Consider the following 24,899-nt stretch of genomic DNA (forward strand, 5'->3'; position numbering starts at 1 on the left):
CCTAGTGTAGTCCAAGCCTCTTTAGTTTAGCTCCCATGTCCCTTACTCCATGCAATAGCATGGAGTACAGGCATTAACAGCCAAGCCCAGAGAGGTCAATTTTGCTGTGTCTTCACCAGAGGTGCAAAATCAAACTCTGGAAGATTGACTGCAGTGTGTCAATCTTCTGGTAAGTATAGAAAAGCCCTCACAGGGGTAGCCCCATTTATCTGCATATTTACAAAACAAAGGTACTACAAAACTGCTTGCTTTGTTTTGTGAAGATACAGACTAGCATGGCTACCCTTGTGAGACTACAGGCACCAATGTTGTTTTTAAAACAAACAATATTTACCTGCATAGCAGCTAAGTTTCATTTTACATCAAGAAATAGGATGTTTATGTTTAAAGGTGCAGTGCTGGGTGAAACACACCCACACATTCAGATACTGTCAAAACAATGCTGCTTGGGGCTCACGAAACTAGAGGGCATTTCCATGCTGTTACAGGTGTGGCCAGTGGAAACAGCCGTTCTTACACACATTAACCATCAAAGGCAAAGTGGAAATCAAGGTTGAACCTGTCACACCTCACACACCCCCTTTAGCCCCCTGAGACACCCTCCAGTCCTCCCACCTGTCACCCCCCACCACACCCTCCAGCCCTCCCACCCGGCCCCACCTCTGCTACCTTCACCCTGTCCTACAACACCCTCCCAGCAGCCGGGCAGGACCCCTGGGCCGTGTCTACACAAGCCCCAAACTTCGAAGTTTATTACTGAAGCGCTGAAATGCATATTCAGCGCCTCATTAGCATGCGGGCGGCCGCGGCACTTCGAAATTGACGCGGCTCGTCCCGACGGGTCTCCTTTTCGAAAGGACCCCGCCTACTTCGAAGTCCCCTTATTCCCATCTGCTCATAGGAATAAGGGGACTTCGAAATAGGCGGGGTCCTTTCGAAAAGGAGCCGCGTCGGGGCGAGCCGCGTCAATTTCGAAGTGCCGCGGCCGCCCGCATGCTAATGAGGCGCTGAATATGCATTTCAGCGCTTCGTTAGTAAACTTCTAAATGGCCATTTGAATGGCCATTTCGAAGTCTGGGGCTAGTGTAGATGTAGCCCTGAGTACACTGGGGCTGCTGAGATCCGCGGACCCAGCCCGGAAACCCTGCGCCCCCCTCAAGCCAGGGGGTGAGACAACAGCACGCCCGCCTCCTGCGCCCCGGTCTCAGCCACCCCACACTCCCCGCTCCCCGGGTCCGCCGGGTTCCCGAACACCCACCACACCAAAAACCGCCCGCTTTACCCGCCCCCGCTCTACAACCGTCATCTCCCACCCCTTCCGCTTCCTTTCCGGCCCCTCTAGCCGCCGTCTCCACTCCTCTTCCCCCGTCGCGTGGCGTGCCCGCAAGGGGCGGGGCCAGGGCCAAGCAATCCCCGCGCATGCGCGCGGTGGAGAGCTCGGGGGTCTGGGGCGGCGGGCCTCGCGCGAGCGGGCAAGCTGAGCCCGGCGCGGGGGAGGAGTCGGCGCGCGCCGAGGAGGGCGTTGAGCAGCGCCTTGCGGGTGAAACTCCCTGGGGGAGGAGGGGCCAGCAGCGCCGGCCGGGAGAGGGCTCGGAGTGATGCTAAGCCTGGCCCGGCCCGGCCCCTGGTACTTGCAGCCTGAGGCCCGCGTGCCTTGACTGGACTACGTGGGTTTCTCACACTGGCAGCTGCCTGGAGCGGGGCCTTCTGTCCCGTCTGGGGCACAGGCTAGAACTGGGCCCGGGTTTCCTTCCCTCAAGAGCCCTGGTGCAGCCTGTGGTACCCTAGGGGTGGTGTCCTTCCCCGCCCCTGAGCTGGCCCGATGTGTGCGCTGCCAGGCTGAGAGAGTTGGTAATGTCACAAGCAGCTGGGGCTCCCCAGCGCCCCTCCTCAGCAGCTGGAGGTCAAGTCCCCTTTGAAGGAGGACCGCCTGCCAGTCATTCTGCACTGGACACCTTTCGATGTTCAGGAGCTCCGTTACATCGGGTGCCCGACAGTCCCCAGCTGCAGCCTAGAGCCTCACTGGAGTCTGTAATGGGGGAAGGATGTAGAATTCAAGTGGTATGTTTCTCATTGTCACACTTATGCTCTTGACTAGGGGTGGGCAGTCATTTTTGATGGGGCAGGCCATGCCAAGTTATTGGTGTTGCCAAGGGTTGCACTTTTCTGTGGAGGGGCCCAGGGGGTCTGGGATGGAGGCTGGGTGTGGAAGGGAGCTCAGGGTAGTCGACGGGGGTGCAAAGAGAGCGGACAGTCTGAGGGGGAATTTGGGTGAAGAAGGGGGCTGTGAATTGGGGCAGGGGATTGGGCTGCAAGGCCTGGGAGGGAATATGGGTGCAGGGGAGGCTTCTGGCTTGGGGGAGGGATGCAGGAGCAGGTGCAGGGCCTGAGAGGGACTTTTGACCTGGGGCAAGAGGAAGCAGGTTCAGAGGGTTTTGGTTGTGAACTGTGGCAGGGGACTAGGTTGCAGAGTGTTACAGATGGTATGGATACAGAAAAAGATTCTGGGCTTCTAGCAGGGTGACACTTACCTAAGCAGCTCCTGACTACCTGCACTCTCAGGCAAGCTTTCCTGCATGCGAGCAGCCCCAGCCCAGTGGATGTTCCATGTGGCATTCTCTGATAGGTGTATGTTCACATGCTGACCCTGCCCCCAGCAAAATCTCTCAACTCGTATTGGCCAGAAACCAGCCAATGGGAGCTGAGAAATGGAACTGCACTGCCCATGCCCCTAGCAAAATTTGTCAGCTCCCATTGGCCAGTTCCACCCACCCTGAGTCTTCTTTACTAGGTGTCATTCTAAGGACTTTTAAAGACTTGTTCCCTTTGTTGCCAATTTCTTCTTGCCATATTTAGACCTTTGAAGGGGAGTTCACACATTTAGGGAAAGCAAGTAGTGTTTTGGCCCTCTCTTTTTCCAAATATTTGTACTTACAGAGGAAAGGCAATTCTCTGTCATGGTTGCACATACTGTGGTCCCAGGACTGAATATGAAAGGACATTACCAAAATTTTCTTAGAGCAATTGGTTGTTTTATATTTTGTACTCATTGCAAGGAGTTTTTATTTTTTTGTTTGTTTCCTTTGAAGGGGAAAACATTTCATTTTATTGACATAGCTGTTTGGTTCAACAATAACTGTAGATTGTGTTTTGCTTTACTGAAACAAAACATATTCGTGCACAGGGGGAAAAAGATCTTCAGATAGAGTCAATGAGGAGAAGAGCTTTTAGCTAACAATATAAGGCAATGCGGGGCAGCCTGGGCTAGTGGGCCAAATATGTGGCCCTCCATCTCAGTGGGTTGCAAGACTGTCATAACCAAGACAGTCTCCTGGGACAGGGTAGTTTTGCTAACTGTACTTATGTACCTAGAATTTGCTGGGAGTGCTGAGTGAACCATAGCAGCATTTTGATTGTATGCAGTGAGAGCGCATGGATCTCACCAAGTTGCGTGCAATCAGTGTGCCCTGCACTTAGCATGCCCTTGCTTTAAGTCAACCATGTCAAACTCAAAGCCTACTGAGGGCTGCACAAATGAAAACTGATAGCTTTTAGGGCCACCAAAGAAAATGTACTTCTCTCAGAAAGTCATGATTATATAGGTATGGTTTATAATATTTTTCAGGTCTTGTTTGAATATAATACAATAATTTTATGAGAATTTAATACTTAATATGTATTTTATTGTGTTATTATTTTAATAATGGTTCATAATATTTGATGTGTAAAATTATTTGCTCATAATTATTTTGAAAGTGCATGTAATGTATTCCTATAATGAGCCCTGCGAGGGCCTGTGCATGAAATTTGGTACCTTGCGTGGTTATTTTCTCACTTTAACTGAAACACTTTAACTGGAGCACCTGCTTTAGCAGAGGCAGTACAGGGTCACTGCCAAATGCAACTTGTAATTCAAGTTAAAAACTGAGAGAAATGAACTGAGGACAAAAATGAAAGCTTTGGGTCATGGTATTTGTAACCTGTGTGTCCAGACTTGAGTGGACCCACAGACTACTAGTAAACTGAGAAGGGATAAAACTTGAAGCGGTGGCATAAAACCCCAAAGTCATCAGTCACTGTGAACTGGCTCACAATTATATATATATATATTGTTTTAGGTATATATTTAATACTTTCTTGAGACTTCTGCTCAGAGCTGTCCTCAGGGATTGCATGACTTCTCTCAATTTGAGGCATCTATCTCACTTTTATGGTCATGGTTCAGAGGACAGGAAACTTGATACGTGATTTTAGTATTTTTAGAAAATTATAAACTATTGTGCAGAGCTCCTAGCACTTTGATGGTGCAGGTGGTAGTTTACACATTTTGTAATACAGGCTGCACCAGGAAAGTGCTGGTTTTGCAACATTTGCCTGTTTATCTTGGATGTAAGAGTGTTTGGGTAATTGCCTTTCTGCTTTCGTTGAAACATAAAATCCAAGAAAAATATAGGCAAGACTCAGCTAATGTATTATATGTGTATTTTTTCAAATACTCAAATTAGTGGTGATAGAGTAGTCAGCCAAACAAATTTTGTGTTGAAGTAAGTTGGTTAGAAAAGTTTGAGAACCACTGATTTGCATGGATTGTGGCTAGTTAATGATATCAGTAAGCCTGTCAGAAGACATGGGGAGCGTACTTTTCTTTTTTAATAAATACAATAATGTTGGGTTAACATGGTGTCAGAATGTGAAGCCTTACTCTAAATGCCATCTTGGAATTACAGATTACAAGGGGTCCTTGGTATACGTCAGGGATAGGGACTGTCAAGTTGTGACTTAAAGTGAAACAATACATAATGAGGAACTTTTTTTCCCCATAAGAAATAATGTAAATAGAGGGGGATAGGGAATGTAAGAGCATAAATTTTGCATAGGCGACCATTTGAACACTAATGTACCACTCACTTGCTATACTATACATTTGAAGACTTTTAAGCAACATTTAAAAAAATGATCCTAACCCAAAGTGCATTAGCATATTCTTAAACCATTTTTATCCTATGTGTGGTATTTTTACTTGACATTACCATACATGAATTAAAGCATTTTAAGCAACATTTAAAGAAATGATCCTAACCCAAAATATATTTTTAAACCTTTTTTATCCTGTGTGCAGCATGAGACAGTGGAGAGTCGAAGAGGATGCTGGGGGGATATGCTAATTTTCCCTTTTCTAGATGGTGTAACAATTTAAGTGTGAGGAAGTTTTATATCATGTTTCAATGGTGTAAGTGAAGACAACTTATACTGGAGTGATTTACATAGGGGACTGACTGTACTAAAATCCTTAGTGAATCAAACGTAAGAACAGAGTCAGTCTGTGAAGCATAGCATTAGTAGTTACTTTTGAAATGATTTCAAATTCCTATTTGTGTGCTTTCCCATCTCAAAGTCTTTGCCCATTGTCAAGTTTTGTTGAGGTAGCTGGAGTAGAGAAGAATATGACAAAATGGCAAATGAAATTTAATGTGGGTAAGTGTAAGGTAATGCACATTGGGAAAAATAACCCCAATTATACACACAATGTGATGGGGGCAAATTTAGCTACAACAGATCAGGAAAGGGATCTTGGAATTATAGTGGATAGTTCTCTGAAGACATCCACGCAGTGTGCAGCGGCAGCCAGTAAAGCAAATAGGATGTTAGGAATTATTAAAAAAGGGATAGAGAATAAGGCGAAGAATATCATACTTCCCCTATATAAAACTATGGTACGCCCACATCTTGAGTACTGTGTGCAGATGTGGTCTCGTCACCTCAAAAAAGATATACTGGCATTAGAAAAAGTTCAGAAAAGGGCAACTAAAATGATTAAGGGTTTGGAAAGGGTCCCATATGAGGAGAGGCTAGAGAGACTGGGACTTTTCAGTCTGGAAAAGAGGAGATTGAGGGGCGATATGATAGAGGTATATCAAATCATGAATGGTGTAGAGAAAGTGAATATTGAAAAGTTATTTACTTCTTCCCATAATATAAGAACTAGAGGACACCAAATGAAATTAATGGGTAGTAGTTTCAAAACTAATAAAAGAAAATTTTTCTTCACACAGCACACAGTCAACCTGTGGAACTCCTTGCCAGAGGAGGCTGTGAAGGCCAGGACTCCATTAGGGTTTAAAAAAGAGCTTGATAAATTTTTGCAGGTTAGGTCCATAAATGGCTATTAGCCAAGGGTAAAATATGGTGCCCCTAGCCTTTAGTCAAAGGCTGGAGACAGATGGCAGGAGACAAATCGCTTGACCATTGTCTTCGGTTCACCTCCTCTGGGGCACCTGACATTGGCCGCTGTCGGCAGACAGGATACTGGGCTGGATGGACCTTTGGTCTGACCCAGTATGGCTGTTCTTATGTTATGTTATGTTATGTAATACAGGACCCCTCTGAATTGACAGAAAATGGAGATAAAATGGTGATGTTGAGGATAAGGTAGGGAACTGGAGACAGTGCTTCCTAGTGGTTTGAGTAAATAACTGTTGGTGTAGGCATTTTGTTTGATTTTTATTCAAAGAATTTTCAAGGAAATGAAACCACAGAAATTAACACAGAATGGCTGTGTCTACACTTTAGTCCATGGTAATCAGCCTCAGCGGGGAGCACCAATGAAGTGCTGCAGTGAATATACAGAAGCTCATTACGCTAATTCTCCCTGTGGCAACTTTGAAGTTGCAAACTTCAAAGCACTGGCATGCCATGTAGTGTGGGCACTTCACAGTTGCATGGGTGCTTTGAAGTGACTGCGGCTACATGGTATGCTGGTGCGCTGCGGGGAGAATTAGCCTAATGAGGTGCTGCATATTCATCACAGCACTTCATTAGTGTTCTCTGCTCAGGCTGATTACCATACCCCCATCGAAGAAGGGAACTAATGTAGACACAGCCAATGGGTTTTGAGCAGTGAAAAAAAATGGAAGTTTGATGGAGAAGAAATATTATTACTTGTGAAGAAAAGAATAGTAATTTTTTTTCTTTTTTATGGCTAGTGTACATATTTGGAGAAAGAATATGAAAGGTCAGTCCCTTTCCTTTTTAAAATGAGGATTCTCTGGGTAAACTGCAAATAAACAAGGAGAATGGATGTGTTCATGTTTTGTGACATGTCTGTGTTTTCTCTATTTATTCATTGTAGTCTATTATTCTACCAGTTCACAATACTGAATGTTGGTTGGATGAGTGCTTGAAGTCTGTTCTGGAGCAAGACTTTCAAGGTACCATGGAGCTGTCTGTGTTTAATGATGCTAGTAAGGTACATATTTTTTATCTAATTCTAAAATATGATTTAACCTAACTCTTGTAAGAATATTTATTTATTTTAGCTTCTGTAAGTTAAAATTGATTTCTCTATATTACTGTTTTCCCAGGACAATTCAATTAACATAATTGAAAAATGGAAATTCAGATTAGAAGATGCGGGTATTCGGGTTGTCATTGGTGGTCATGATTCACCTCAGCCCCAAGGAGGTATGTATTTAATAGTGATTTTAAAGAATGGCTAAATAATTGATTGATCTGTGTGTTTATCTGTCGTCAAAACCTTGAGTTAAATGTACATATTAAAGGGGGCAGGGAGGGGAAGGACTCTTCTAATAGTTTGCTTTTCTTTTACTCATATTTTTTTCATAGTTCATTTTTTGCAGACAATTTTGCATAAAACTTAATTGGGCAAAAATATGTTGAAGTGTGAGGCTTTTGGTGTACAGCAGCATTAAAGTTTGCTTATTAAATATGGTTTTCAAATTTTTTCACTAATAATTTGTCATAAAAGTTAGCAATTAAATCCTTCACAGAAATCCAGTTCATTCATAACATTTTCAAGATACAGCTTGAACGTGGACATTTGCTGAAAAGGTTCCAGACTACTTAGTCTGTGGTGTTAAAATCCAAACATTTGCATCTACTTCTTCCCTGTTACCCGTGTGCTGCCAGGATACTGCAGGGCTGGAAATTAAGATTGTAGTTTTGTTGACAATGAGCAGATGTTTTAGCAGTTTTTTTTTTAACAGCATTTACCCAATAGTCAAGTACTCAGTAGATATATAGTTCATTCCTTTTGCATGGGGGCAGCCTTGTAGGTCTGCAGTCAACATTCAACTCCATTAAGTTATTAAATATTGCCATTTGGTATTCGTATAGTAAGCAGTAATGTCATACTATAATTAATATAGTGCTTAACTACATCTTCTTTGCTTCCCATTCTCATGTGTGATGAATTAGCCACGCTTCTCTTCATAGGTAGATGTTTGTGTCACCAAGTAGAATTTTTAAAACATTTTTATTTCATTGCATCTGGGTACTTTTTTAGTTTTGCAGTTTGTGTGTTCTGTTGGAAGAGATTCAGACACTGCTTAAGAAAGAAGAAAAGTAATCCTGTCTAATTATGATGCCTTAAATGTACATCTTAATCACATCACCTGCAAAATAATATGAGATATTGGTTCTTGCAATGCAATTCATGTAATTGTTCCTTTTGTTTCTCCTCTCACCGTTCTCTGTCTGTCCCTCTTTTGCGTTCTAGCTTCACAGTTATGTATGTGTGCTCATGCTGTTCCCAAACTGGCAATTCACTTCTCTTTTTGAGCTCTTCTTCACACTAACACACAAGCAGAAAACGAAGTGGAATCCTGGTCCTAAGAGCATTTACACATATGGAAAGTGGCGGACACCAGTGTTCCCTGTAAGATGAGCACTTGGGCGGTTGCCCAGGAGAGATTCAGGTGCTGTCCAGCTAATTTGCAGAGTGCCCATGGCCACCCACAGCCAGGTGCACATCTGTGCATGCCTGGGTATACATAACAAAATGTATTAGACCCATGCACAGAAAAAAAAATAGAGGGAACACTGCAGTGACCCTTGTCTTACTTGCATTTATAAGAATGAAGCCGAAGAAGACTGGTGTGCCGATAGTTTCTGTGCGAGCTGTATAGGCAACCCCCTGTAAGGCAGGATTTAGTGACACTGCGGATGGATAGGGGAATGGAGATTGAAAACTGACCTTCAATAAATGTTCTGCAACATTCCAATAATTTGAGAGGCACAATTTTGGAACACCCAAAAACAATACCCTGCGTCACGTTCTACTTTCTTCGATAAAGAAACCTCTTTGCATCCCAAAAGAAACCTGTACTCATTCTTGATGATATGGTACCTTTCAAGAAAGACCTGATTCTATTTCAGGTAATTTTTAACTTCCTCTTCACAAACATTTCCAAAAAGTTTTGGTGCCAATATATGGAAATAAATAAAAATTTGTTTGTGCACTGAATTAATTTGTGAATGGCAACATGTGCTCTAGTTTTAGCAAACAAAACTTAAGCAAAAGGGTGTTCATGTCATCTAATAAACAGTAATAAAATTATCTGTTTTTTTAAAACCAAGCATAATGTATAGAAGTCAGTGCTAGATCGTTACTCAAATAAGGACCTTTCTTGTTTTAGTGGTAGTTACATTTGGAGAGCCCAGGTAGTTTGAAACCTTAATTATTCTTTTGTTTTCAGTGATTTATTTTTGGTATATTTATGAGTTATTATGTCAGTAAGGAATATTTCCCATGAAAGAAGTCCCAGAACAGAAACAATGTAGCAGTCATTCTCAAGTCTTGGACTATTTATAGGGGATTCAGATTCATTTCTGATTCTTTTCTATCATGTAAAAGAAAAAAAGAGGAAAAAAACTTAAAAAGAAAGGGTCACTGGCTTAAAAAAAATCCTTTCTCTTTCCAAGAGCAAGGAATGTTAATATCTCACTGAGGCTTAAGTTTTTACTGTTGTGACCATAGTAACAGGCTCTTTTCATCAAGTAAGCAGGCCTTACCAAACAGAGTTCTGGCACAAACATTTGATTTTCTTCAGTACAGTAATATTAAAACAAATTCTTTGCTTATGTCAAACACAGGATTCATTGTGGGAAACCAATTTTCAATATCTAGTTTCCCCAGGGAGTGAAATCTCTTCTTAAATAATAAAATTAGCATACCTTTTTATTCTTAAGATACTGTTGTTACAAGGAAACCTTAATTAAATTCCAGACATCTGTTTTAATCTAGAAAAAATAGTTTATACTTTTTTGCATCATAAGCACTTTATACTGCAGTATTTTTTTCCTAAAAGATTTGATATAAAAGCAGAATCTTAACAGCTTTCCAAAATTTCCTTATATTTACATATTTTAACTTTCATCTTAAAATTGAGTCACTTTGCCTTTTTTTCTTGAATTCTGGTTCCTTGCACTTCATTCATTTTACCATAATAACTGTTGAAATATCATGCTATTAACAAAGAGGCTGTGACTACACAGGCACAAATCATCGAAATAGCCATATTTCGAAGGTTACTAATGAGGTGCTGAATTGAATATTCAGTGCCTCATTAGCATTAGGACACTTCCAGCTGTGGCGCTTTGAAAGCGCTGCTTTTGAAAGCGCGCAGCTCAGCATGGCTACATGGGCTCCTTTTCAAAAGGGCCCCGCACCTTTCAAGATCTCCTTATCCCAATCAGAGATGCAGAGAGGAAATCAGTGATCGGGATGAGGGGATTTCGAAAGGTGCGGGGTCCTTTCGAAAAGAATCCCCGTGTAGCTGCGCGGAGCACCGCACTTTCAAAACCATCGCTTTCAAAGCGCCGTGGCTGGAAGCGTCCTAATGCTAATGAGGCACTGACTATTCAATTCAGCGCCTCATTAATAATCTTTGAAATGTCCATTATCATGGCTGTTTCGAAGATTTGTGCCTGTGTAGACACACCCAGAGTGAAATATGTATATAGGCTTGATTAGAGCTGATCTCAGTAGACTAGGTATTGAGCCAGCATAGGGGTTATTGGAGCAAGGTCAACTCCATACTACTCTTTTTTCCATTTCCTTTAGGAGAGAACTGTTCAGAACTATGGATCTGTGTTTGGCATGTCCAGACCTGGCTGATTTGCTTTAGCTGTTTCTCATTGAAGCTTCAGATACCAGAAATTCAGCTTTAGTCTTGTGAGAACGGTTGAATTTACCAACTGGTTTTGTCTTATGATTTATTGCAGGTTGAACCTCTCTAGGCTGGCACCCTTGAGACCCTGACTTGTGTCAAACCAGAGAATTTGCCAGATCACATGAGGTCAATATTGTCTCGCAGCATTACCAACACTTGTGCTGCTTACTGGGCTCTTAGAAGACATTAGAAATAAATTAGAGCTAAATAATAGCACAGAACACTGAGAGCCAGGACTGGGGGCTGTAAACAAATTTTGCGGGACCACAGGAAACTTGTGAACATCCCTGAAAGAGAGTGTACTGGACTAAAGGGGTTCAACTTGTATTGCATATCTAAGGTATTTAAAAACAACTCATTTAGGCATAACCTTGAGTGCTACTACATTGGTGGTGGTTGGGCCAAAGTGCTTCCTGAAAGTAATGGAAAATGCAGAGAGGAAATTATCTTTTTTTCTTTGAATTCTTGGGCAGAATGGTGAAAGTAGTAGTAGTAGGCATCCTTCAGTCTGCATAGACTATGGATCGTGCCCTTTAAAGTTTCAACTGAGGATTTCATTTACAGCGTCTATTGTGACTATAAAGACCCACACGAGAATGACAGTCCTTGCTGCATCAGATGCTGGATCGGTTTTCCAAAGCGTGCAAGGACTTTGGGCTTACCATCAGCCTAAAGAAGACGAACGTACTTGGTCAGGATGTTGCTGAATCCCCATCAATCAGCATTGACAACTATACATTAGAGGTTGTCCACGAGTTCGTTTACCTCGGGTCCACCATCACTGACACCCTGTCGTAGGACACTGAGCTAAATAGGAGGATCGGAAAAGTGGCCACAACTCTGTCCAGACTCAGCAAGAGTGTGGAATAACAACAAGCCGTACACTCACAACAAAATGCAAGTCTACAGAGCCTGCATCCTCAGCACCCTCCTTTATGGCAGCGAGACTTGAACCCTGTATGCCTGCCAGGAAAAGAGGCTGAACGTCTTCCACTTGCGCTGCCTCAGGTGCATCCTTGGAATATCATGGAAGGACAGAGTGACCAACACTGCCATCCTCGAGCAAGCTGGAATCCCAACCATGCACACCTTCCTCAGGCAGCGTCGACTCTGCTGGCTTGGCCACGTCCACAGAATGAACGATGGAAGGGTTCCAAAAGACATCCTGTATGGTGAGCTAGCCTCTGGCAAAAGACCTCCCGGACGCCCCCAGTTGTGTTACAAAGATGTCTGCAAGAGAGACCTCAGTGAGGTAGACATCGAGCTGGACAACTGGGAAAATCTAGCAGACGACCGCAGCAGATGGAGGCAGGGGTTACACAAGGGCCTTCAGAAGGGCGAGTTGAAGATCAGACAGCTAGCAGAGGAGAAGCGAGTGCACAGAAAGCACAGTAAGGACTTGCCAGACACCAAGAATGGTGAAAGACTCATACGTATTATAACTGTCTCATGGAAGACTGTAAAAGCACAGTTGGTCTTTGGCTGACTTGTGTGAATTTGTCTACATTATAAATTATAATTCAGAGTTCCAGCTTGGAAGGGGAGCATGCCTTATCTAGGTCTGACTGAAAGTATTTTCCATAAACACTGATCTTGGAACTTTATTAGAATGAGGTTGTGTCCACACTACAAAGTTTCATCACCAAAACCAACACGAACATACACGAGTTACCAACAAAAAAAGTTGCCAAAGCATGTTCATACTTATTCCCTCTGTCAACAGATTGTGTCCATGTTAGCTCCCGTGTCGAAAGTGTGAGCAATGCACTGTGGAAGGCAGCCCATAGTGCCTGGTGATACTGTGTGTTGCTCGGCACTGTGGAACAGTGTTTCTTCTAATTTTCTCCATCCGTGGGCAGAGTAAGTTTTGGTATGTGCAGGAAGACATGCAGATGTACACCACCAGTAGAAACACATGCTGCCAGTTGTGAGCAGCTGAGGGGGCTCTGGTAGTCAACCGGGTGGCATCTGAATCTCTCCTGGGCATCTGCTCAAGTACTCAGCTTACAGGGAACACTGCTGTGGTATGGGGTGCTGTGCATCTTGGGTCTGTGCAAAATGTCCCATCAGGCACTGTCCTGTTTCCCAGATCTCCGGAGGTTTCTGTCTTCTTTTCATGCCATTCTTCCAACTGCTGTTCTGTGCTGGTCACTCCAGGATCTTTAGTGAGAAAGCCTGGATCCCACACTTCTCTCATCTGTTCTGTTCAGTGTCATGCACACATCACACATTGTAGCAGAATTTACTGATGGAAGAAGACTCGGAGATGACTGAGATTCTGTGTGAGATGGACAGCAGAAATCTGCCATTGCATTTGGCACTTAGAAAGCAGCTGCACAGTGTAGACCGTTGCTTTTGGGCTACGGAAACCAGCACGTAGTGGTGGGATTACATTGTCATGCAGTTATGGGATGGAGAGCAATGGCTACAGAACTTTAGATGCATGAAACAACTTTCCTGGAGCTGTGTGCTGAGCTTCCCTCTGAACTGGGGCATAAGGAAACCAGAATGAGGGCTGTTCTCTTTGTAGAGAAGTGTGTGGCAAGTTGTCTCTGGAAGCTGGTGCTTCCTGACTGCTGCTGCTGCTTCACTGCAAATCGGTTTGGCGTGCTGGAAGTCTACCTTTAGGGCTCCAACACTGCTGGTGTGCAGGACAATAAATCATATGCTGCTACTAAGGACCACAACTCTGGGAAATGACAGTGTGTATCGATTTAAATCCAGATGATTTAAATAATTGATTTCAATCCATGATTTATCTCACCCCCCCAGCCCCTCCCAAAATTATTGATTTAAATCAAGTAACCAGAAAAGCTGAGACCGTGCATGGAATGCACTTAATTTTGAAGTAAGCCCCATTGAACTCTCGGGCACTTCTGTTTTTTGAGAAAACAAGTAGCGAATGGGGTTCCCTTGGAAAATCTGAGTTATGCTGAAGTAATATAGGAAACAGACATATGGCATCACCATAATGGTCTGTGGCCAGGATGTATTATGTAGTATAAAGTGACACTCAGCTTATGTCTGTACTGCTGCCGAAGATTGACCTGCTCTTATTGCAGCTTTTTGTACTGTGTAGTTTGGGTGATAGATTTTGACCCTGGTTAGCTAAACAAGCTGTAAGGATTAACTAAGCTAATCTTTTTTTTCGACCAACATCCAACACAGCAAGCAGCTTTAGGATTTACTTGTCAAATCACATTTACACTAGAAGGCATAGAGAGAGTTTTGAAGAATGATGCATTACAAAGTGAAGCATTTAAGTTAGTAACCAGTTGATCTACTCAGCCATATCCACATTTTCATCCCCATCATTTTCTCCCAATAAGCAATTTTCCTTACGATGATTCATTCTTACCAGTAGGCCATGCCTCTTCTTTCTGCACTGCTTACCCTTGACATGTTTTCCTCCTTTATCCAGAGTATGAATTTCTTCAAAATATTACCAGTTAGGGTTTCTTTTATACCCAGAAGCCATGCCAGCTTTTCTGTAACAAAAGTATGGGGAAATACAGGAAGCTGTGTACGTGCTAAGTAACGTGTTCCCTTTTTCTTTCTTGTCTTCTACACTGTTCTTTTCTGTGTTGCCTCTGCCTTTCCTATATATTTTGTCTCTGTCTTTAGGACAATGTCCTCGCTGACTTCTCTGCCGTACTTGACCAAGGTCTACTACCACATAAGCACCAAAAAAAAAAAAAAAACCCAATCAAAAAACAGACAAACAAAAAACCCCAATTCTATCCAGCTTGTGTCTTTCTTTGTACGTGCTATTTTTTTTTAGTCTGCTGAGAAGCCTAGAACTTTTAAAAAGAAAGAACTAGTAGTTCGGCTGGACAGACTAGAACTAATTAAATATGCAGCATGTTTGTGATGAAATTTTACTGTAACAGTTATTTTAAATGAAATATTTAGTATTGATTATTTTAAAGAGGAAAAAAACCAATTTATCTAAAAATTGGATTTTTAATGTGCATGACATACTTCATGACAGGGATGGAGAACTTTTTTGGGGTTGAAAGTCACTGATCCACAGAAGCAGAAATTAGTGAGAAGCAAAAAAAAAAAACAAACCACCCAGCCCTCATTGATGTGATTGTCCTGCCTTACAAACAACAACAAAAGACACTGCTCTCATTCCCCTTGCACGCCAGCCCCAAAGCCTAAGGGGGCCAGGACTATTACATTTTGTGGGCCCCTCTAGGATCTGGGGTGGGGCCAAAAATGAGGGTTGGGGTTGGATCTAGGCAAGCTGCAGTCCGGATGTGGACTGTGTTCTGGGAGTTCCCGCCCCTATTGCATGGCTTTGTAGAGATGGGCTTTTCTAACTGGGAGTGAGTGTGAGGGAATATATGGCACACACATTCAACTTATGTGTAGCACCCCCTTACCACAGAGTACATCAACAGGAAGGGATACTTCTCAGTGGCACTGCAGGTGCTTGTGGATCACTTTGGGTGTTCCACAGACATCAATACAGAGTGGCCTGGAAAGGGTATGACACATGTCTTCAAGAACACTGGACTGTATAGAAAACTACAGGTGGTGACTTTCTTACAGACCACAAGCTTACTGTGTGGGATGTGGAAATACCCATAGTAATTCTAGGAGACCCAGTTTACCCCTTTCCCCTGCTCGCTTGCTCTCTCTCTCTTTTTTGAGCGAGCAGGACTGGATGAGGTAGCCACAATATTTCAAAGATTCCAGTTTAAGGCATGTAAAACAAAACATTTTTCATAGCATAGATTTCCACTAATGTCTCATTTAATCTTGACTGTAGTATAATTTTACATCTACTGGGATAAAATAATTTTAAAGTTATGTGTGACATAATCTCTCCACTTTCTCTTCAGTTGGCTTTGCTAAAAACCAAGCAGTAATACAGAGCTCGGGGACCTACCTCTGCTTTCTGGATTCTGTAAGTTAACACTTTACATTTTATTTAGTTTTGTCAACAAAACACTTACATGGTGGTTGATTTTTCTTAAATGAAGTTATCTGAATGTGTTTTACATGTGTTAAGTATAAATTACAACTTTGTATTAACTTTCAATTTTGTGAAAAGCCTGCAGCTGTATTACCTTCTGGTCTGATCCCATCTGATCTGATCTCACAAGCTGCTGTGAACAAGCCCGAGACAGGTCAATATTTAGGTGGTGTTAGGAGTTCTCATGTGCTGCAGGAGAGATGGTGTTGATAATTAGATCAGAAGGAATTTGGGTTGGAACTGAACCACGAGCTTGTGTAGTGATAGAGGTACTATGCTGCTGGCATTGCAGTTCTTTGGATACAATGTAACATCAAAGTCCGGATTGCTTGTGATCATTATAAAAAGTGCCATGACCTGTTTTAAGAATGGAGATGTTAAAGCTAGAGTCTAGATTTCATTCTTAACTCAGGTAGTTATGCCTCTGAGTATAATATAGTGCCATCATTCAATGTTATGTGGCCCATACTGCAGCTATGGCTAGCAAAATAACATCAACAGGCAAATGACAGAAAAGAAAATGTGTTGTGTTGTGTTGACTGTAACCCAGAAATTGGATCTAATTAGGTGCCTTGAAAGAGGAGAAAACAGGAGCCAGTTGATGTAAGAGTTTGGGATTGGCTCATTTACGATCTATGATATTAAGGTGCTGAAGGCAGAGCTGATGAAATCTGTGTCAAGCGCTGAGACAAGCAAAGTAATTGAGAAATGTGGTACACATCACAAACCAAAATTGGAGCAATTGGACAGTGTACTCGACAAATGGTTTTCCTTGAAGCATTCTGAGGGAGCTCCAGTTAGTGGTGCAATGTGGCTTTAAAAGTGTAAGGACTTTTATCAGCAGATGGAAATGACTGAGACTGATGGATGCACTTTTTGGTGGGTGCCATGTCAAGATTCTGAAATTGTACGGAGAGCCGGGTAGAGATTCCTCAAACAGCCAGCTGTGACCTGACCCCTTTACTACCCTCCTGACACCTGCCTCTTATCCAGATCCCCTGCTCCCGGACTCCTGATCATTCCCTGGCCAGGATGCTATCCTCTGTCCTATCCCTTCCACTTCCTGTCCCCCAGAAACTCCACCCTCTTCAAACCCCTTGCCCCTGGCTGCTCCCCTGGACCTCTCACGTACATCCAGCCTTCTGGTTCCTGTCCGCAACCATGTTGCCTGGAGCACTGTGGCTCACAGTACTATATCTGTACTGCCTTCTACAGCTTTCAGCTTTGCAGCCCAGAACATAGGCACAAGTGGTGTGACAAGCTGAGTCTGTCAGGGGCATTGGGGGTTTGAATCCCCAGATAGGAGCTCAGTGGCTGGACAAGAGGGTCCCGTGGGCCATAGTCTACTCTTTCTAAGCTATAGTGCTAGTCTTCCCAATATTGTACCTCCTGGACTATGCGTGGAATGATTAATAAGGTTTTGTACCCCAATATCTTTGCAAATCAGTCATGTTTCCTACATTGTATTGTAAAATGTTGCCAAATGACTAAATACTAAGAAGTACTTCTAACTATATATTGTGTTTTGAAACTTATGTGTATATGATAAGAAATAGCATCTGTTATTATTTCATTAGTTTGTTTAACCTTGAAGTGCATTAATTAGTGGGATCCACTTCCAAGAACTTCTCATTTCTTGTTTTCATTTTTGATAAACTATAGGCGTTGACCTTGTATCAAGGTTATTCAATTCTTTGAGCATTACTTAGATCACTCCTACTGGAATTGGTGTGACTTAAACTTTTAATGACAAAGGAAGGAAGTTTTTGATTAAATATTTGTTACTTATTCATAGTAAAGATCTCTGAAAAATGGCAGTTGTATAGAAATGCAACAGGATGGCAATTAGAGCTGGTCAGAACTTGAGATTGCACATTTACATTTGCAAGACATATCAGTTGTGTAGTTCTGAAGCAGATCAAAACCAAATTCTTAAAAATTTCTCACAAACTAGAAGTCCCCCACCTAAACCGTGTTTAGGAAATACTGACACATGTGGTATGTCTACATTAGCTGGCTACTTCGAATTAGCCAGTAGAACATCGAAATAGCACGCGTTGCATCTACACGGATCGTGCGCTATTTCAGCATTGAAGTAGATGTTAGGTGGTGAGACGTCAAAATCGCTATTCCTTTCTGAAGATGGGAATAGCGCCCTACTTTGACGTTCAATATTGAAGTAGGGCGTGTGTAGACGATCCACGTCTCGCTTCTTGGAAATAGCAGGGTTCTCCATGGTGGTAATCAGCTGAGTGGTTGAGACGTGCTGTCCAGCCCCTGTGGGGCTCTGTGGTCGCTGTGTGCAGCAGCCCTTAAAGCACCACGGACCCGGATTTCCTGTGGCAGGAAGCTGAGAGCATGCAGGCAGCAGCACACGCATGTGCTAACCCTGCACGCTTTTCAGAGGCCCCAGTCCTCACATCCACCAGCCATGGCATCGAGCCAGCCCCCAGAGGGGACCTAGGCACCCCCGGCAACCAAACAGGGGGCCAAAAAGCGGCGAGGCCCAGGGCCCCTCCTGTTCGGAGGCTGAGCTTTGAGACCCTCTGGGGTGAGGAGGAGGTGCTCCAAGTGATGGGGAACAAGCAGTGGAACGTGGAAGTGTTTGCCTGACTGGCTGAGGTCTTGGCCACCCGGGGTCACCCTGCTCACACTCCGGATCACATCTGGAGTGAGGTGAAGGAGTTGCGGCATGGTTATACCCTGGCCCAGGACTTGGCCAGCCTGTCTGGGCTGCCCCCACTGCTTGCCCCTATTACAGGGAGCTCAGGGCCATCCTGGGCCCCGGGACACCTACTCCCCCCAGGCCACATTGGACACCGCAGCCAAGGAGTCGCAGCAGGCCTCGGAGCTGGAGTCTGGCCCAGAGGCCAGCTCTGCACCACGGGGCCCACCCCAGGAGCCAACCCTTGGGACGGTAGAGGAGGGGTCCAGCAGCAAGGAGTGTGGGCTCCTCATAGACCTCCCCTCCTGAAGCACCAGCCAGCCATCCGCCCACCCAGGTTACCCGACCGCAGCAGTGGATGGTCAGGTACATACCCCTCAGGGCACGCACCCCCAGGCCATGGGGCAGGGGAACCAGACACGACTAGGAGCCCCACACACCACCAGCGGACCCTGACCCGCAACTGCCCAGCCATAGCACGGTCCCAGGACGGCAGCATGGCCATCAGCACCTACATGCATGGACAGCACTGTGCCCTAACCCCGGGGGCAGGGGCGCCATGCAGTGGGGACACCCAACAGGGACACCACACCCAGTTTGTAGTTTACATTTCCATCACTGATGTGTTGGGTGCAATGTACCTGTAATTATTATTCATAGGCATGAGTTTCCTGGGATACTGGCCCATAAGTCAATGGGCGAATAGACTTTTATACTTCTAATACTAAAAAAAACAAAAGCCCCATTATTTGTATTTTGTAATACTTTTTAGCTCACTGGTTGGTTGTCTTGCATGCAGAAAATACTGTAAAATTCGGGGTTTTTTGTAACATTTTGTAATTTTGTATACGACGACTGGTGTGCATGGATTATAGATACAAAATCAAAAACAAGCTCTTGTTAAATACAGTGTATGCTCTTTGCCTTTCTGAAAAGATGACAAAGCACAGGTTGTCTGGGGACATTACAAAGACCAGTCGATTGGCAAGGTAATCCTGGTATACAGGAAAAAAATAGATCATCTGCATTGTATGCATGTGGCAAGAAAAGGCCAATGGCACAACAGTCCATCTTGGAATCCATCCTAGCAATGTGGTGATTACTAGGCTAAAACTGGACAAAGATTGCAAAAAGATCTTGGAATGCAAAGCCAAGCCTCAGCAGGTTGTAAAGGAGAAAAGTAAATATAAGGAAGAAACCTTAGAAAAAATACACAGATAGAATGGTCACCTGTGTGATACCCATTAAAAGAGCTACTAAAGCGAAACTTGTTGTGTATTCTACTTCTGGAAATATTCGTACAGTCTTTCTGGATTAGTGTTTGTCTTCATACCACTTTCACATTTTAATGCTGTGGATGCTCAGAAAAGCTAATGAAAAGAACAGGCTTATTTTTCTCTTCATAAAAACCCCACAAGGAGGTCTGCTGTTGTCTTCACGTTATAAAAACAAATGTGTAATGTCTTCACATTATAAAACCAAACCAAACTCGCAAGACTCCCTTGGTGGAATTATAGCTCTGTGATTCCAGTTTTTAGATACATTGACAATTCAGTCATCCCCCACTCCTTGCTTCTGCTATGGAATGACATCAGGAGCTAAGCTGAGAAGGAAGACAACATTTTACTTTTATTCATGGATTCTTGTAATCCATGGACATTTGAGATTACTGTTTTCCTCATGGGTTCTAAGTTGTTCAGTGCTACTCTCTGTGTATCTGGGTGTCTACTGTAGCTATCTATTCTACAAATCTTCCTAGTATGCCTGCTCACTAAGCTGATCATCATGGGAGTTGAAAGGATTTTTTTCAAAAAGGGTGTCTTAAAAAGAAGTGAGTTAGTGAACTAATAAACTTTATAAAGGATTGAAAAATTTAATAACATTGATTTGAAAAAATTGAACAATTCAAACCAGTAGTTGAAAAATACTTGTCATGGCTAAAGGCATTTGCAAACATGTCAGAGGCCAAATTCTAGACCTCTTTGCTTTTACAAAAGAAGTGCTGATGTGTGAGAACCCATATGATCTTTTCACATCTTTGTGTGCAGATTACTCATGCCAGGAGCATAAATAATTCAAGGAGTGAAAGATGCCGAGGAATAGGGTCATGCTAAAGAATATGAACCTTGACCTCTTTACCCCACCCCACACAGCAGGTCTGTTTGTTTTGTGGGAACCAGGTTGGACTCCGCTGCTGCATTCTAGAATTAGCTCCCGATCAGAGCTTTAAAGCCAGAATTGTATAACGTACAAAAATCTTTATCTGGATTTAAAATGGAAAACACTCATTAGTTACCTGAGGGAATCTTACAGGCTATGTCTACACTACAGCACACTTTCGAAAGGCGATCTTCCATAAGGCATCTTTCAAAAGATTGGTTTTGAACGAGTGTGCATACACCCAAAAGCTGATCGATCTTCCAATCCATCTTTTTGAAAGATTGAGGCATGGGTATACAGGGGTGAATGGGGGGAACGGTGTAAAGTGCAGTGAGGGGGTGGGGGGCTGTGACCCATACCAGCTGTGGGAGTCTTACCCCCCTGAGTCCGGTGTCCCTGGTGGGGCTAGGTTGAGGCTGGAACCAAAGGGAGGTGAAGGCCTGGCGGGAGTGGTACAGCTATGTGCTTGGTTGGGGCACTGCGAGGAGCCGGCCCAACATGTCAATCAAGGGCTTTGTAGTGGGGGCAGCTGGTGAGTGCTGCCCCCGAGCGGCTGGCTGCTCCCCAGGGCCAGGTGTATGCCTGCTGCAGCTCCTTGACCTTCGATCTAATATAGTTGGCTGTGCAGGGGGATGGGGTGTGATGGCACATGGTGGTGAGTCCCAACAGCCATATGAGGGCCGTGGCATTCTGGTGCTGGCCACTGGTATGGAGGACAACCTCATCCCCCCATTATCCAAGGTCTTTAATCTCCCCCTCACTCCAGGAGGGGGCCATCTTTTTCAGCACCTGGCTGGCCTTCTTTGCTCCGTCTGGTGGGTTGGTGGGGACCTCCGGGGGGCATGAGGGTCCTGAGCTCTGGTCATGGGGTGAGTGGGGTGCTTCGCTGGGCTCTGGCATCACCAGGTGAGTGTGCTGCTGGAGGCTCATGGGGTTCCTGCAGGTAGTACACTCTCAGCTTCCTGCCATGTGGTTTCTGGGTCCCTGTGTCTTTAAACATGGCTGGATGCGCCAACCATAGAGCCCCACTTGTTCTGGCAGGGGCACCGCCACACATCAGCTGGCCAGCGCCATGGAGGACTGCTCTTTTGAAAGAGCGACCTGCAGAACATCTATGCATGCCTTCTTTCGAAAGAAGATTTCAAAAGAAGGAGCTCTTCCTGAAACGGGAATGGAAGAGCAATTTCGAAAGGAGCACCATGTTCTTTTGAAGTTTCTTTAGTAAGATCATGTTTTGTGTGTAGCTGCTCCACAGGATCCATGGAAAGGTCCCTCCTTTTCAAAAGCTATTTCAAAAGAACATGCTAGTGTAGACATGGCCATAGTGAGTCTGGAATTTTAATATTAAAGTTGCATTTTAACAACAACATGAAACAAGACACCAAACATTGCAAGGTATGGAAATGTTCCATTAAGCTAACCTGAATAGAGTTAATTCTCTCCCATTACTTTGGGGACATCTTGATAAAGGACTTTTGAGAGAAGGACTTGATCAGCTATATCTTTCATTTTATCAGTTTCAGTGAATGATTTCTACTTTGTCTGTGGAGTTGAAGATCTCTGCTGTACATGGCTTTGTTTTATGCTTATGTGCCCTGATCCCTACACCTCATAAAACACTGAACAATGCAACTCCCTATTATGTGCCTTTAGAGGCCTTGTGGGAGATTTGTGTGTGCAACATATGAATTGATCTGTGCGTGTCTTTACCAAGATGCGACCTTCATTTTGAATGAGGGTGCTAAGTGCCTTCTGTTAGATTTCTTTACATCCATATTGGACTGAAATTTCAGAGAGACTCTCTAACTATGCATGGCCCCACTACTCAGCTACAGATGTGCTACACCAGGTTAACTCTCCCCCAGCCTCCCAACCTCCTAGAACCCACACAGAAGAACTAGGCCTTCAGCCACTTTTATTGACTCACTCTCTCACTGAAGCTGCTGCCCGAGCCTGATGAGGCAGTTAACATCTGTCTACCTGAAAGCAGACTCCCCCACCAAGAAATCCCTGTGGAGCTAGCTAGTCTGTACTTTCTTTGTGTTTTCCTGCTTAAGTAAAGAGCAACAGTGTGCTAGAATCCTATACAAATGTAATGCATTACACCTACCCTGTGTTCTTGAAGAGGTAAACCAGAACACTCTCACCTTCAAGTGGAGCTCTGGAAGAGGGCATGTTTAAGCTATAGCTGGAGTCCAGGGCTCAGCATTGTTTGGAGGGGCACGTTAGTAGACTCAATAGTCCTAAATGCTCAAGAGAGGGCAAAAGAGGATCTGCACTCAAGCATGTTCCTAGAGACCCCAAAAAGGGCTGAAGACTAATGTCTCATTTTTAGTTCTGCATTATTTAAAAAGGTTCCTTTTTAAAAATACCTTTTATCTCTCTTATGCAATCTGTTTAAAATGAAAACAAACAACTGCCAAAGAAGTTTTGATATTTGCTGCCTTTGTATTTTAGAAAAGGTTTTGTCTGCAGGCCAGTGAAATGCTTATTAACCAAACAACATATTCAAGAGTGTGTTTCAGTACTGCACTGTGAGCTTTCTTCTGTTCAGTAACAGTGTGCTGTTTATTACAGGATGATGTGATGATGCCACAGAGGGTGAGATTGCAGCATGAAGCTGCCATTCAGCACCCAAACAGTGTGAGTACTTCTTTCATTCTCATTTAAAAAAAAGAGGGGGGGGGGGCAAAAGTCCCAAATCGTAAAACTGTGTAGCCAGATAACATTTCTTTGAAAGGATGGGAAAATTTCACTGGGGTGCAGTGTCAGCTAAGCATTATTAACATACAGTTTTCCTTTAGCTATAGCCTTGTATGTAATAGTTGCTTTGAATTGTTTTGCTTGTGCTTGTTTGCTGTTAGGTAAACTAAACCCCCTTTTTCATTAGTTTTAAATAGGTTATAAAGGTTTCTCCAAATCAGAATTAGAATAGATTGTTATTTAAATTATAACACTTTTTGATGTAACACACCATGTAATATGAAAACATACAAAGGAGCATTTACAACAATGATTTAAAATTGAGGTTAATGTTTACACTTTCTCAAACCATAGAATAATATGGTTTATTTTGTATATTGTTCCACAAGCCTGTAGTTAAATTGACAGTTCCTCCACCCCCCAAAAAACTGGCTATAAAATAAATAAAGTAATCTTCAGTAGGAAAAGTGTTCTTTATGCCGGTAATATAAATGTGCCTATTCAGTGAAATAAAGGCTTTTTGAAGAGTGTGGTGGTTAGAATCCGTGTTAAATGTATCTCAATTGTTAGGACCAATTGTAGAGGACCATTTAGAGTTCTTATATATATTCCACTTACCTTCCTGAAGATGATGAATTTTATCACCATGTTGATGTTTAACATCATTTTTATTTGTTCATATGTGATTGACATGAAAAACTTTGCCTCTAAAAACTAATTATGTATCTGACAAAAATGTTGTTTGATAAAAATAGACTTCCCCAGGGAAAATGTTAAAGCTTTGCATGGCGTGTTCAAGGGATTTCTGTAAAGCAGTAGTCAATTGACTTTTATCTATCAAAAGGTATTTATCAGAGGAGGTCTGGAATCAACATAGACATTCTTAAATTTACCACTCTGAGTGAACTTTAAGCTTTCCCTCCCAAACACACTCAGTGCAGAATAGAGAGCACTGTGGTTCTTCCAGTTAAAGAATGTCTTCTGAACAACCTGTTATTCAGTGCTGGGATGTGCACCTGCTCTTCTCCACACCTGTGTGTTCCAAAGCTTCACACATTTAGATTTCTTGTGAGATATATGCCTTTCTGTATAGTTTACGGGATTGGCAGGACTGTTATTGAGAAGTACTGTAAACATGCCGGAATAGAAATAAATGGCAGATGGTGTGGGTATTTCTGTAGTGACATGTAGAAATCAACTTAATTTTATATTAAAATAGCAGGAATTGAAAAGGGAATTGGCACATACATTTTTTTTTTCTGGACAGTTATGAGAAGTGTCCTTCTCCCATGCTGATTTCTTGAGTGTATTTAGATATTGATCTTTATAAACATAATTTCTGTTAAATAGTAGCTCATAACTTAATTGTTTTCATAATCACAGAATAAATTAGGAAAACAATTCACATAAAAAATCA

The 24,899-nt window shown here is 43.1% G+C and overlaps 1 protein-coding gene across 4 annotated transcripts in view; it reads left to right on the forward strand.

Annotated features, from left to right (window-relative positions):
• The first annotated feature begins 1,446 nt into the window (after positions 1 to 1,446).
• QTGAL (queuosine-tRNA galactosyltransferase) overlaps positions 1,447 to 24,899 on the forward strand; it is a 216,170-nt gene continuing 192,717 nt past the window's right edge. For all 4 annotated transcript variants that reach the window (XR_012648282.1, XM_075014910.1, XM_075014911.1 and 1 more), the window contains exons 1-5: positions 1,447 to 2,061; positions 7,130 to 7,246; positions 7,362 to 7,461; positions 15,821 to 15,885; positions 23,357 to 23,422. Coding sequence is in view for 3 of the 4 variants with exons in the window: in XM_075014910.1 (XP_074871011.1) it covers positions 1,855 to 2,061; positions 7,130 to 7,246; positions 7,362 to 7,461; positions 15,821 to 15,885; positions 23,357 to 23,422 (555 nt within the window). In the remaining variant the exon portion in view is untranslated. The remainder of the gene's footprint in view (positions 2,062 to 7,129; positions 7,247 to 7,361; positions 7,462 to 15,820; positions 15,886 to 23,356; positions 23,423 to 24,899) is intronic.

The sequence above is a fragment of the Carettochelys insculpta genome, chromosome 20, assembly GCF_033958435.1.
Source record: "Carettochelys insculpta isolate YL-2023 chromosome 20, ASM3395843v1, whole genome shotgun sequence".
NCBI lineage: Eukaryota > Metazoa > Chordata > Testudines > Carettochelyidae > Carettochelys > Carettochelys insculpta.